This window comes from Tachysurus vachellii, chromosome 14, assembly GCF_030014155.1.
Source record: "Tachysurus vachellii isolate PV-2020 chromosome 14, HZAU_Pvac_v1, whole genome shotgun sequence".
Lineage (NCBI taxonomy): Eukaryota > Metazoa > Chordata > Actinopteri > Siluriformes > Bagridae > Tachysurus > Tachysurus vachellii.
In genome coordinates this window covers 18,492,845-18,508,112 of record NC_083473.1, presented here as the reverse complement: position 1 = coordinate 18,508,112, position 15,268 = coordinate 18,492,845, and the positions used below count along the sequence as shown (strand labels likewise).

At 39.5% G+C, this 15,268-nt stretch overlaps 1 protein-coding gene across 1 annotated transcript; it reads right to left on the bottom strand.

The window, feature by feature from the left end:
- Positions 1–7,206: 7,206 nt before the first annotated feature.
- On the bottom strand, positions 7,207–14,826 carry pthlha (parathyroid hormone-like hormone a). The gene is made up of 4 exons (XM_060886995.1): positions 14,434–14,826; positions 13,881–13,996; positions 8,792–9,322; positions 7,207–7,758 (listed from the first exon to the last, which is right to left on the bottom strand). The coding sequence occupies exons 2-3, from the start codon at positions 13,985–13,987 to the stop codon at positions 8,815–8,817; spliced, it is 615 nt and encodes a 204-aa protein (XP_060742978.1). The 5' UTR covers positions 13,988–13,996; positions 14,434–14,826; the 3' UTR covers positions 7,207–7,758; positions 8,792–8,814.
- Between the last annotated feature and the right edge of the window lie 442 nt (positions 14,827–15,268).

The window sequence follows — 15,268 nt, the reverse complement described above, 5'->3', positions numbered from 1 at the left end:
TTAAATACTTGTGTTATTTTACACTGTTTCGACCTGGATCAGTTAATAGATTAATGACAATTAGCTGAAACGAGGAGCTGAATTATAGACAATTATGTATTATGTAACAAAGCACGTGCCAGACTTTTAGTAGTGTATTTGCTCTTGTGTGCCCTCTACTGGACCAAGACAGAAGTTTTCATCATCTCATTACCAAAATTCCTTAACACTTATTTTTAGGAGGAACACTGAGTGAGCATTTGTGCCTCAGGCATATGTTTGGCATACTCAGTGCCTCAGGCAAACAACCCTGTGTGTGTGTGTGTGTGTGTGTGTGTGTGTGAACTCACATCATATTCATTTAGACATGTATCAGTATTCTTGTTTTTCTTTTTTAAGTTTAAATGTGGCACCATTGTTCTAGGTCAGATTGGAAGACACCCAGGCAGGTTGCTTTGTAATTATTGATTTTCATTAAGTACTCATCTAGGCATCACCTATATTATTTGGCTGATAAAAGGTCCCAGACGTTCCATTAGGTACTATTAGTACAGATGCAGAATTTTAGTATCATTTTCTTTAATCGTTATAGAAAGTAAAAAAAAATTCTGTAGAAGTTTCCACAGCAGTATTCCATAATTGTATGCCTCGAGACAGAATTGCTTCACATTCCCACTGGTAAATTCCAAAAAAACAAACACGACAGGGTGTTATTTATTTAGTGTTATTTATATCTATACTTTTGAGAGTCACAAACAGCTGGAACCAAATTTCTTGTGTGTGTCAACACACTTGGCCAATAAACCTGATTCTGATTCTGAAGGTATCACTGACATTAATGATCCCTATGTCAGACGCACATTTTATTAGCTTCAACCCAATACATTAGTCTCAACCCAATTCTTTTTCTAACTCTTAGAACCTTAGCCTAACTTTCGTTACTTTCCCTAATAATACTATGAGCATATATTATTCAACACTGAAATTATTAAAGGATCTCATACACGTGATATCAGCAAACAAATAAAAGTCAAGTAACATCAAATAAAAACCTATATGTTGTATTGAAATAGTAGGGGGGCACGGTGGCTTAGTGGTTAGCACGTTCGCCTCACACCTCCAGGGTCGGGGTTCGATTCCCGCCTCCACCTTGTGTGTGTGGAGTTTGCATGTTCTGTGTGTGTGCCCTGCGATGGGTTGGCACTCCGTCCAGGGTGTATCCTGCCTTGATGCCCGATGATGCCTGAGATAGGCACAGGCTCCCCGTGACCCGAGGTAGTTCGGATAAGCGGTAGAAGATGAATGAATGTATTGAAATATTTTATGGTTGATTTTATGAAAGAGCCTCCCAGACTTCTCGCTGAATGAATCTGTGGCTCAACATGCTCCTCAGCTCAGCATAGAGAGGATGAGAAGTATCCATATCCACAAGCTTCCTTATCATTTTCATCTCAAATACTGTCCAGTCCAATGCAACCATTTCAGCACACTTTAGCCAAAGCCTAGTACACATATTAAAGGCCCAGAACCTTCTCAGTAAGAACTTCCTGCTCCGTCCTTTTCTTTAGTATTGTTGACCATTCCAGTTTGTTGTTAGGTTGAAATTCTCTGTGATCTGGAAACAAGTAAAAACATGGAATGATGAGACATTATTAGTAATGTGACAGAATGTGTGAATCGTATGAATCGTATGAAAGTTTTTCCTCAGTAATTGTTAAATTTTTTGCAGGATTTGGGGATTTAATAATCACCTGTTTAGAAAACGTGACATAAGATAAAATTAAATGATGAAACTGAGTATTAAAACATAGAAAATGATAGTATAATTCCAGTATATAAAGAAAAACTTGAACATCTGCTTACATACATCAGTCTTCTTCGGCGCTTTGCATGTTTCTTCTGCTTAGGCATTTAGCAGATGCCCTTATCCAGAGCAACTTACATTTTTAAGGGTGTAACACTGTAAATCACGTCGTGAACCAAAACTGTAACACTGAATCACGTCGAAACACGCTCTCTATTTTCTGTTGTTTGTGAAGAAAAGCTGAAACATATAATGAAGTAATACAAAGAGTCATATAAAGACACAATGCTGAACGAGTATGATTTTCCAATGCCAGCTTACTCACCGATACTTTATCATGTACTGTAGAGCAGGTCTATGATTGGAAAGTGTGAGTCCTCCTGTTTCTAATGATGTGCGCCTTATTCCTGAGCAATAAATGGTTCCTGTGTTATGAAACCGAGAAGCCTGGGTGCAGAAATGCCTGCAAATTACGTTCATCGGGTTCTAAGGGTTAATCGTAATTAGAGTAATCATCAGACTGAGGTGAGCTGTGTGCCTGCTCTGTTTGGAGTGATTTTAACCAGGCTGAAAATCAAACTCAGCCCCTCTTTGTTTGTAAAGGATTTGAAGCTGGACTTGAAAATGTTGCCCTGAAAGCCAGAGCCTCATGTGTTTTTTTTTTCTTTCTTTTTCTTTCCTGCCTCTGTGGGTATAAGCTTGTTAGTGTTTATTTAAATGGCTGGCTTTTTCATCACAATCCATGGAACCTTGTTGAAAACCAAACTGCCCACACGGCCTCATATTTTTTTGTCCAAACCGCTGCACTTCCCACAGAGCAGGCGAGTGCTGCTTCACAGGGTGTTAAAGAGATCAGGGGGCCAGGTAGAAGCGAGCGGAGTAGCTGCCTTGGCAGAATATCCAATGAATCAATAATAATCCCAGTAATTTTCATGGCTCGGGGGGTAGCCGCCCATCGAAATCGAGCAGAGGTTTCCCACGCCTGTGGCCTGATCGATTTCCCTGCTGAGAAGGTAATTGTCTGCTCCAGCTCTCCTGTACAGATCTCTCTCAGTAGATTTCTCTTTAATGCTGTGAGTCATGAATCAGTCCCTCTGCAGAGAAACTACAGCAGCACTTATGAGATTAGTCACTAGTGCTGCTTTATCTTCTTTATTCATTGCTACAGTAAATCTACAGATTTAGGTTTCAATTCAGCTAGACATTTGATTTGTATACACTTAATGGCTTTTCACACTAAACCCTGAGGAACCTTTCACACTTCCAGTGTTGTGATGCCAAGACTGTGGTATACAGTGTAAAACGGCGTTGTGTTACAACGTTACGGCTGGATGCATAACAACAAACAGTCAGTAGTTGATGTCTGTTGTTAAGCATGCAGCCGTAACACATGCAACACAAGCAGCGAGTGCTTCCTATCACTTGAAAACCAGAACGTAGCAATACTTAGCAATAAAAAACGTAGCAATAAAAAAAACGGCTCGGTCGTGAACATGATGGAAATATCGTAATGTGGATATCAACGAACGGCTGGTCAAAATGTAAAAAGGCCAAAAGTAAATTGAGAAAGATGTACAATACCTGCTCGAGTGCAGAACGACAGATCTGTCAATATTTTCTCACAGATGCAAAAGCGAGAGATCGTTATTTAAGAGATCTCACGCTGGATTCATCCAATCCAATAATTACTTCATAACTTCATATCTGTTATCACTTTCTTAATAAATAGATACAGATTACACTCTTTATATTCTTTCTCTTCCTCCCAAGGTTTTGTCTGTTACAATTTCTATATATTATGATTAATAGAATTAGTATACTAAATACAACAACTACCATTGTTGTATTGAGTCCCTTTGTGTTGTGATTCACATGTTTATATATAAAATACCTGTGATCCTCCTGTGTGATTTGATGTTTTGTGTGTTACAGAAGTGTCAGTCACTCAATGTTTTTTGTTTTTCACACCATTCAAGATGTTTCTGTGTGTAAGGAGGTCATCAGGAGATCTCCTGAAAATACATGGCAACCATGGCACAGTTACAGTCACAGAGATCAGACTTTTTCTTTGTTCTGATGATCGATGGGAACGTTATATGAAGTGCTTGATCTTTTATTTTGACATGACTGTATTCATGCTGCAGCTACGTGACTGGCTGATTAGATAAATGAGCAGGTGTTCCTATTGAATTGACAGTGTGTGCAAGAAGTGTAATGTCTGTTTAGACATGCTGAGTGTCAATGTCAAGTGGCATGAATTTTATTTAATCATATTTCCATTATCTCTGTCTGATTTCAGTTATATGTAGCTCCTAAAAATTTACTGGTAGATATTAATTTTATCTCTGTTCTACAAGGAAGAGAAGTGGGCTTACTGAATGTCTACAATGGATCTCTTTGCTTACTGTTTTCTGCCTTTCTGTCTGCCTATTTTCTCTCTCACTCTCTCTCTCTCACTCTTTTTCTACCGCTTATCCGAACTACCTCGGGTCACGGGGAGCCTGTGCCTATCTCAGGCGTCATCGGGCATCAAGGCAGGATACACCCTGGACGGAGTTGCCTATTTTCTATTGGAAAAAATCTGGTCTGTAAAAGCACTTATCCTCTCAGTTACCAGCAGCATGAGTTATTTAAACGTGTTAGAGATGTAGCAGGATCTGTACGGTTCTTCTCCCAGAGATGGTGATCATGTGATGAAAGATCAAAGAGGACGTCTGTTTAGTGTGTGTGTGTGTGTGTGTGTGTGTTTGTGTGTGTGCGTGCGTTTGTGTGTGTCTGTTTTGTTTGCTGTAGTCAGGTCGCTTGAAGCTGATATGACGTCTACCCAAACCACTGACTCACTGTGGTGACTGTTTCAGATCCCTGATTAAATGCAGAAAACATGGGTAAAAATATACCAGACACACTGCAAGTTTTTTTAGGTTAATTTTCATTTTATTTATTTATTTTTTTGTCCTCTAGATTCTATTCTCAGTGCAGCATGTCTCTATATATTTAGCAATTTTCTAAACAAAAATCTGAAATAAACAAACAAACAAACAAACAAACAAACAAATAAATAAATAATCTAAATTTATCTAAAAGTTATCCAAATTCTAAATCTATCTACTTTAAATTTGGATATAATTCTTGTTTCACATCAGGAGGTGTCTGCTCATACAGACGTAATAATAATAATAATAATAATAATAATAATAATAATAATAATAATAATAATAATAATAATAACTCAACATGCAGGTCAACTTTATCCTCATAGGCCAATAAAATACTCCATTTTTTTAAAAATACAGCCAGCTAATGTGTAATCCTGTGTAAAGCACTAGCAGGAGATTTATTTACAATTTACATGATTTTTGACATCTTTGACACAACTTGTTCTATCTTTTGTGTGTACACTATATTTCCCACGCCTCACAGATCTCCCTCGATCTCCACAGCCCCTCCGACGGAGATGACGTCTCACGCCACAGACACCTCTGGTATACAGTACACAATGAAATCACATTTGGTTTTGATGTGAAACTAAATATGTATACGTTAACCACATATAACATTTTCTCTTCAATCTGTGGTCAGAGGAAACAGTCAGCTTTGTTGCATCACCCAAGTGCAGACCATATGTGTCGAGAGCCTTGTTTTGCAGGTTTTCCCAGAACGCCAGCATTGGGAAATGGAATTATGGAATTATGTGCTTTTAATGGAATTATGAAATTTGTATTATTTACAATCAATTTAAACAAATGAATTATTTTCTGTCCACAAGCCTGATATAAAATTAGTCATGATCGTTGGTTTTCAGTGCTTCACATTTTGTTTTGTTTTGTTGCAGACCTTAAAATGCTTGATTTTCCAGTGGGTTCTTTCCAAATACTGTACGTGATGCACTTTACTAGTAAAAACACGTAATACGTAATGACTTTCTATTACACTGTTTCTTTACTCGTATTCCACACACATGAACAGAAGAGGCTGAATATGTGTTGTGATGACATCATATGATGCGTCTTGGTCTGTATCTCTCAAAAATCTTCTGTAAATGTAAAAAATTTCAAGCTTCTTTGGATATCGCAGATAACAAAAAAGTCAAAGTTCTAACAAAAGCCAATAATAATCCATTGAAGGTCAAAGGAATAAAGTTGTTGCATTTACACTACACTTTATGGCCACTTTATGCTTCACTGGAACTAAGAGGCTCAACCCCTGTTCTAACATGACAATGCCTCTGTTAACAAAGCCTTGAACATGAACTGGAACACCAACTGAACCCCAAGCTTCCTAACACTTACATCAGAGTCTGATATCACTAATGCTCTTGTAGCTGAATAATCACAGCTACAAGTAATCCTCACAGCCACACTCCAACATCTAGCGGAAAGAGGGAATTCATGTGTAACGAGACATTCAACAAGCACATATGGTTAAGTGTGATAATCAGGGGTGCACATACTTTTGGCCTTATTATTGTAAATATATTTATAGTTTGTCCAATCCTGCAGGAATATGTGTGTGTGTGTGTGTGTGGGTGTGTGTGTGTATGAGTGAGCACTGCCAGAAAAAAAACAGTATAACGCTGCTCTGTGTTGATCGTACATGGTACTTAATACACCTCCGCTGTTTTTATCAGGTCGTGGGGTCCATTCACCTCACACAAACTTTTCTTTCCACTTCACTTCTCACACACACCCACTTTGCTTCCTCAAGCGCATATTTTCATGCGGCTCGAGACAGCGGTAGAGACATGCAGTCTGGAGGTAGGGTGGATGGAAGGAGATCTGTAACCCAAGCTCGGGTCTTCAATTCGGGTCACTTTATCTCTTATCTCTGTTTAATTCTTACTCCATAATCTTTGTGTTTTGTAGGATAACAGATCTTTATGTTCATTAAATTATGTAAACTAGGCATTTTTAGTTTTGGCACTAAATGTTAATTAACCACATGTGTACATTTATTAACTACTTGTATACACTTCAAGTTCTCTTACATAAACAGATCTTTGGTTCCAAGCGTTATGTGGATAAATGATCACCTTTGAAGGCGAGAATTGTAAATTGCCCTCTAACTTTTATGGTTTTACACACACACACACACACACACACACACACACACACACACACACACACACACACACACACACACACACACACACACACACACACACACACACACACACACACACACACACACAGAGGACAGGACTCAGAGCAATGCGTGGTGACTGTCAGATGTTTAATCCATTCAATACAGGATTGTTTAGTCAGTGCAAGTGCCAAGGAACATGAGTTCAGTGAAGAGCATGTGTGCTGTTTATGTACAACTTTTACATGTTCTGTGTAAATGAAAATAAATCATATACATTAGTGTTCTTTATGACTGAATCTGTGGATGACATGTTGGGACATCCAGGTCAGCAGCAAAGAAAATGAAACAGTAACCAAAAAAAACAAAAAAACAACAGAATGCCAAAGCAAGAAGAAAAACAACTAAAAAAAGAGAATTGTTTAAAAAATGTAAAAAAAAAAAAAAAAGAGGAAGGCCGTTGTTTTCTTCATTCAAATAACCACAAAATAAGTCAATTAATGGCATTACTTGTATCTAGATTTATAATTATATATCTAAAGTGCAATATGGTACAAAAATATAAAAGGTCAGCAGCACCTTGATACCTTTACAAAATAAATACACCATTCAAACAAAATAAATTACTGCAAATCTGACATTGATAATTGGTATAGTCATAGAAAAAAGAATAAAGCAAAGTATTCACAAAGATGAAAATCTATAGCCCCACAGAGCAATGGGATAATGTTCTTCATTATCTTTATTACTCGATTATCACTAATTGAAAATATTTACATACAATAAATATATATATATATTTTTTGCTAGCCACTCTTCTGACTCTCACCGTTACAGTGAATACTGCAACATGAGCATTTTGGTGTCCATGTATAATGTACAATGTCCTTAGGAATCTGAAAGACAGAACAGAAAGAGAATGAGGTCAGTGTCAGGGCTTCAGAGTTTCAGAGACACTGAAGTCTTCAGCTAGATACAGATCACAAACACAGTTTCGAGCAGGTTTTCGAGCTTTTGTTGTTTTATGTCTATACTGTATGTGATTGCTATATTGACAAGTTTTCTAAGCAGCCTGAGGAGATTTCTCAGGGTGTCAACATCTGTACAGGTGTTTGCAATTATGCAAAGGAGGCGTGAAAAATCTGAGTGATCCCGAACCCTCTAGTCAACATCAAACTGTGTGCAGTTCCTCCATGCGGAAGCATAGAAATGTAAGTGTAGAACTATTGCCAAACTTTGTGTGTGTGTGTGTGTGTGTGTGTGTGTGTGTGTGTGGATAGACTTGGAAGCCAAAGCTGTAGACCTCAACTAAACACCAGTAAGTATTCATACTCAAATGACCCATTTTCAGTTTATACTATAATTATCACCATTAATGAATTCAATTAACTAAATAAAATTAAATGTATGCATTTACATCCTTGGCATCGAAACAAAACATTTGTCATTGTCTTTTTATATGAATGGTTTTGGGAAACTGAAGCAAAATGATGAATTTAGTCCATATGATCCTCATCTCTTATTTGATCCCTGAGTGTGGTCAAACATGTTGAATATTGTGCCATTTAATTAAAACATCACAATATATTTTACATTTACAGTATTTATAGAGTTAGTTAACTTAGTTCTAGCCACGTGCACTCATTTCAAGCTTGAAATAGAATTCAAGGTTTCAGATCATTTTGGCAGAACATTTTGCTCACTTTAAGCATTTATTATTAAGTGAGAAGCAAAATGATCTGTGAAAAGAATAAGAAAATTCTAGAAATAAATATTAATATATTCAGTTGACTGTAATCTAGTAATAGGAAGTACTAGACACTGTTGACTTTATTCAAGAGGTTTTGACTTACTATGATGCTATTTCTTGTATGTTCTATCACCCACACACACACACACACACAGGCCGCTATATGCACTCTGTCTTACCGTTGTCAGAGACTGACAGTGTTCTAGTGCACCGATGCTCGCTGGACCATGTGTATTCGCTGCTCAAGGTGGAAGCCATTGTCTGGTTCGATAGCCATTGGCCTTTTCAGTGAACGGGTTCTCCGTTTCCTCTTCTCTCCTTCTCTTCGCTTGCCTGCTTTTCCTTTCTTCTTCTTCTTCATCCCGACTTTGGGAGCTCCATCTTTGTATATCTGTGACTTGTTGGTCTCCTGTGGTAGGTTTGTGCCCTCCTCATCTTCTGGGCTGAAGCTGATTGGCAGGTTCTTGGTGCCACCAGCAGGCTTAGGGTTAGCTGTGCCTGGGCTCAGACTGATGCCCATGCCCACTCCTATGGGAACTCCGACACTGATCGTTCCACCTCCACCGCTGACTCCGCCACGCTGCTGCACTTCGCGGAGCTCCGCTGTGTGCACTTCATGCAGTAACTCCTGCAGCCATATGCGCCGCTTAAAGTCCTGCAGCGTTCGGCCTTTGTCATGCATCAGCTGGGCATGTGTCACTGAGCGCTTCCTGAGAGAGAGAGGGAGAAAAAAGAGAGAGAAAAGAGAGAAAATGAAATAACTTATTACTTTCACCTCAAGTAATAACTATATAAACATCCTCTTGAGTGCATTTTAAATGAAAGGATGGAAATACCATGCCACCTTGTTACACTCAGCTCTGTAGAATATGCAATATATTATATATAAAACATGTTACAATCCTGTTCACTAAAGAAACTGAGCCAAGCGCTTCATAACGTCATTTCGTTGAAGAATCATTTTACTATCCAGCTTTAAAAAGAGTCATTTTGACTCGACGTGGTTTTGTTTGCAATTCTACATGGATTTATTTTGCAGTGATCCATGACATGTAAGCAAATGAAATGTGTGTGTCTGTGTGTGTGTGTCTGGTTTTAATCATTATAATCATAATCCAAACCCCAAATCCAACCCACAACATGGTGCATTTTAACTCGAATCCCACACTGAGTACTAACACTGTGCCAAATCGGCTCTCTCTTCGTTCCGGCCCTTGTGAAACTCGGTCCTTGGCCTTGGGCCTTGTTCGGTCTTTCCCCAAAAGACTCAACAGTTCCAGATCCCTTCATCTAACCATAATAAATCACTAAGTGATGATGTGAAACACCTTCAAATAACGCGCTGTGCCGTGGAAGGACCTGCTGGGGGTTTGGAGGTTTTTAACTGTTTTGAGGCACCATGAACATAGTAAACTCTGAATTTTAAACATAGTACATCAGAGCTGTCTCGAGCTGCACATTCCTGCACAATGGCAAAAGCCAATAATCACACTGAAATTTCTTGTTTAGCATTAATTCTAATTTACGCTCTAATTGCGTCTCACTTAAAACACTTCCCAAGTCCAGGTGCCTGTACCTTTGACATTTGCTTTTGCAGTTGAAAAAGATCTCTGCTATCGTCTGCACTTTTGGATACTAGGCACACGGTCCAAATGTCTTGAAACAATTACACATATCACAGAGCTGGTGCTTTCAATGTGCCAAAGTAAAGCATAATTCGGGGCTATTTCAAAATATTCACTCTTTCGTTTGAGAGAGAGAGCAGCGGTGGGTCTGACACCCGCAGCTCTCCTGCAGCTGTAGGCGGCAGGCATGGAGCAGAGTCACCAGCAGGTGGCGGTAAAGTAACAACTCAACTATTACACGGAAAAACGGACTGGTCATATCAGGACAATTTCAGTCATGTCTTAGCACAGTCCAAAAGAAACAAACACTGTAGGAACATTCCTCTTTTATACCTGTTCAACCTTTTTTATTTAGTCTTATCCCATAAACATCTAACACTCCGGACCATCAGTTGGCTAATGAATCCTAAGTGGCTCCTTATTCCATCACAGGGTCACACTACATAGTGTATTCAACACACCCGCTGTGAAATGATGGCTTGTCACATACATACAGTACACAACCATACACAATGCTTTTTCATAAAAAATAAAATAAAACAGATTAAGCTATTTAAAATAGCTATTTAACTATACAGGCAGAAAAGGGAAAATATATAGAACATATAGAGAAAAATATAATATATGAATGCATATCGGTGGTAGAAACAGTATGAATATTTTGAATAGAAATTACAGAGGCGTAAATATGGCTTATTTCCACACTAATCTGTTAAACGGATCTTGTAGCGAATTATTCGGCAGGCGTCTTTTAGCTGAGTTTCCCCTTCTTCGGAAAAAAACAGTTTATCATCCTCAACACGTGTCCTAAATAGTTTATGAGAGAGAACTTTCCTGAAATCATTAAGCACTGCACAACACACACACACACCACACACACACACACACACAGACACACGAAGATACACGAATGAAATGACACGTATTCTTCTCTAAAATAAAATATCCATCACCATTTTGGATACTCGATATTGAACAGGGACGAGAGCAGACAAGACTGAAGGCTGCACTAAAAACCACGCTGAGAGAAAGTGTGTGTGGATGTAATGTATAAAAGCAGAGAGTCAGCTCTCCATGCACTGTTATCATGCCATCCCATAGCCCATGGGATTAGATATTGAGAATCTGCATCTCAGTGAGCTCAGAGGAGAAAACAAATAAATGAGCTCCACTTATTTCTCAATTATTTCTCATGTTGTAAACTTCAGAACTTTAGTGCATTAGAAATGTGCTTTTAAACAAACAATCTGTTCTAACACCATTTTACACTCACATTTACATTTTCAGCATTTGGCAGACAAACCTTACTCTGAGACATTCTGAGTGACTGAAAGTCAAAAGTCAAAAGTCATTGCTCAGAGCTTCGCTTTGTTCAGATTTGTGAAGTCTACAGAAATGGCTTTAGACTCGGGTAGCTGTGCTAATTGAAATAAACAGACTTTGTTACAATAAATATTCTAAGCACAACATATTTTTCTACTTAATCTACAATTTTTTAAAAACTTGAACAGGAGTCTCACGTCATGTGCCTCAGCAAAATCAGTTGGGTAAAAAGTCTTCACTTGTAAGCTATCAAATAGTTTTTGTTTTTTTTTGCTCCACATTAAGATATGAAGATGTTTATCTGTGTGTGTGTGTGTTTTTTTTTTTTTAATTTGTGGGAGTGCCCTGTACCGAAAATCTTTCTGCCGCATGTGTGTTTGATCTTCTTTGGCTGACTTGACTTGGGACGAGGCCAGTTTAAACTCCAGTAGGAGGCATTGTGCTCAATGGCAGATTGTCAACTCTGCCGGCTTGTCAGCATAAGCTTGTTATATACAGTAAACGCCCTTTTGGATGTTTTTTTGAGCCCCTACAATGATAAAAGATCTTGAGTGGATCCTGATGAAAGACCTTCTCTGTTCTCATCCAGCTGCCTCTACATGATACTTTAATATCCTCCACTCTGGCCAGAGTTTAGTCTATTAGAGATTGTTATCAGGACTAAAATTGGATAAGTCTGCATTGGTACAAGTTCTGACATTTTGCTAAAAAAAGATTTTAATTGTCCTGGCTGTGATTATTGCAGATTAATGGATCAGAGCAGGAACTGTTTATGGTGTGTTTTCAGTCAGTGTAGGTGGCGGAGTAACGAGAATAGTCTGACTATTAGTCTACAAGGTCAAAGGTGAAATGACGCATCGTAGTCTTTGGCAACGAGACATGCATCATTAAAGAGAGCCGTGAATGGCCAAGCCCATCTCATCCAACAAGCAGTCACCACCTTCCACCAGTAACAAACAAACACACTTGGAACTTGCTTGTATGAGAGTAGAGACCACACACACACACACAGACATATGAATCAGCCCAGAGCTCGATCCTGCATCAACACGACAGCTCCAACAGATCCTCCCTGTAATGCTAAAACTATGAAAACGAGCTCAGTCAGTACGCAAAGCGGATTTTAGACAGCAGCAGTTTCATAGTTTGCTTGAGAGTCTATGCTCCTTCATGCAGAAACTCGACTGTACCATCCCAACAAAAACACTCCGTATCAAAAAGGAAATTTGTCTGTGTATTTGTTTTGTAACATCATTTATAAAATGAGTTAGTTACATTAACATTGAAATACTCTCGGTATAAGCAAAACTCAAGAAAACAGGATGAGTGATGAACTCACGCAAAGACAAACATCTCTCTCTCTCTCTCTCTCTCTCTCGCTCTCTCTCTCTTGCTCTCTCACTCGCTAAGCACACACATTTGATTTTCGACCAAATACATGAATCATGACCTATACACACTGTCTCTCACACACACACACCCTCATTCTGTTTCTCTCAAACGCTTCATTAAAAGCTGATTGGAAGGTTAAGCCACCATAGGCAGGGCCAAGGAGTGCACAAGCATTATGGGAGATTAGCCTTCCAAAGCAAATGGCTCTCCAGAACTATGTTTTGCATCCTGGGCCCTGGTCAGGGTTGCGCCGGACATGAAAGCACATTTCTTCGGCTCGGTATAATGTACTCCAGCAGGAGAGTGCGTTTAGCTTGGGTCGCAGCCTAGTCCAGCATCAGCACTCTCAACAACTCTCTCTCTCTCTCTCTCTCTCTCTCTCTTTTACTCCTCACCTCTGCTGCTCCTTCCTCTCTGTAAGCCCCCTCTCTATCAGACAGCGGGCCCCTTGTGGCGCAGGCTCGAGGAGGGTAGGCCTGCCGGAGAAACGGATGGCAGCAGGCGACTGACATGGTAAGAAATTAAGTCATGGCCCAACAAGCTGAGAAGGGAGTGATCTGAGAAGGCGGGAAAGGTGGAGAGGTGGAGGGTGTCAGAGCGCTCCATCGGAGCGAGTGTTCACCCCCCTCTAAGTAAACACACAGGTGGGCGCTAGCAATGAAAACAACTCCTAGCACGATCTCCAAATGAACACATTTTCCATCCTTGTACAGCCACCCACCTCACTCTCCTACTGTTTGACAGGTGATATAAGTAAAAGTAGCACAAGTTGCATTAACAACTTTTTTTAATAATTTATTATTTATAAATGCTTTCACATGGACACCTAAAGATGGATGGAAGATTCTCTCTCTCGCGCTCTCTTTTTTTTTTGCTCTTATACACACATACACACACCGCATCGAGTTTTAAAAGTGCATTGACTTACATTCTGTTGCTGAGGGCGTCCATGGGCCTGCCGTAGTGCGGCACAGGAGAGCACAATAAAAACACCGCCAAACACCACTGCTGCAGTATCCTCCGTGAACACAACATTGTTGTAATCTACAAAAAAAACCCACAAAACAAACACACACACACACAAACACATGAGATAAAGTTTGGAGTCCACGTGCTGGAAGACACATCATTTCTCAGTATCTGAATCATCTGTAAACTTGGCACGGTAAACGGAAATGTAAGTTCTGGCGATGGTTGTTCATTGTGTAGCTATATTGGGTGTATAAATGCAAACAGACAATGGAAGAATTTATTTTAAACCACAAAATAAATGTCTGTCCTCTTTTCCTGAGAATGAGTTGAGTAGAGAATGCTGAAAGGCTACAGGACGTGTTTTAACTCAAACCAGTTCATCATGCTTCAGAAAAAAAAAATTCCAGCAAGTCCTCTAGGCCACAACAAAACAGTAAAACCCTCAGCTTAGAGACAATACACACACATACACACACACACACACATATACACATACACATAGAACTTACTCTCCAACAACGATGTCTTTTTCTCAGACTGGCTTCTGTCCTCTCAGTACTTATAGACTGACAAAGTTTTAGTGTCCAAACTGCTATGAAACAAAACCAAACAACAACCAAGCACCAAACAATCAGTGCCCCCAAGATGCAGATGTTTTCTTTTCCTTTCGTTTAAATCTTTCACCAAATCAGCTCTTCAACATGTTTCTCTTCCCTACAAAAAAAAAATCCTCGTCTTCTCTCTTCTGATCTCCACCGAACTCATTTAAAGTTTCTGAATCAATCAGAACTGAGGCAAAAGCAATCCAGAAAATTCTACTTGATGTGAGTTGTGAGTGTGTGTTCTCCAGGTGATCTGAGCAAGGCAGCGTCTCTTCTTCTTATGCTGCCTGAGGCTGTGCTTCAGCCTGTTATAGAGGAGGCTGTGGACCAGCGCAGTGATGGGAAAGTTTAAGCAAAACTGTCTGAGTGCAGGTTGAGGGAGTGAAGGAGGGGAGAGAGAGAGAGAGAGAGAGAGAGAGAGAGAGAGAGAGAGAGAGAGAGAAAGAGTGAGGGAGGGAGGAAAGACAGAGAGAAAAGGGGGGTGGAAAGGAAGAGAGGAGGAGTGGGAGGGGAGGTTATGACTCGGGGAGCCCTCACAAAGAGTCAATCCTTGTGTAGTAGTGAGTATGAATATGTGTGTGTGTGTTTTAGGAAGAAGAAGACGCAGAACAAGAAGAAAGAGAGGCCAGATGTGGCAAGAAGGTGGCGCCCAAGGAACGTTTCAGCTAGATGAAGAGCCCTATCTGTACATGAGTGTGTGTGTGAATAATGATTAAATAGGAAGGCGTGAGACGCTGACATA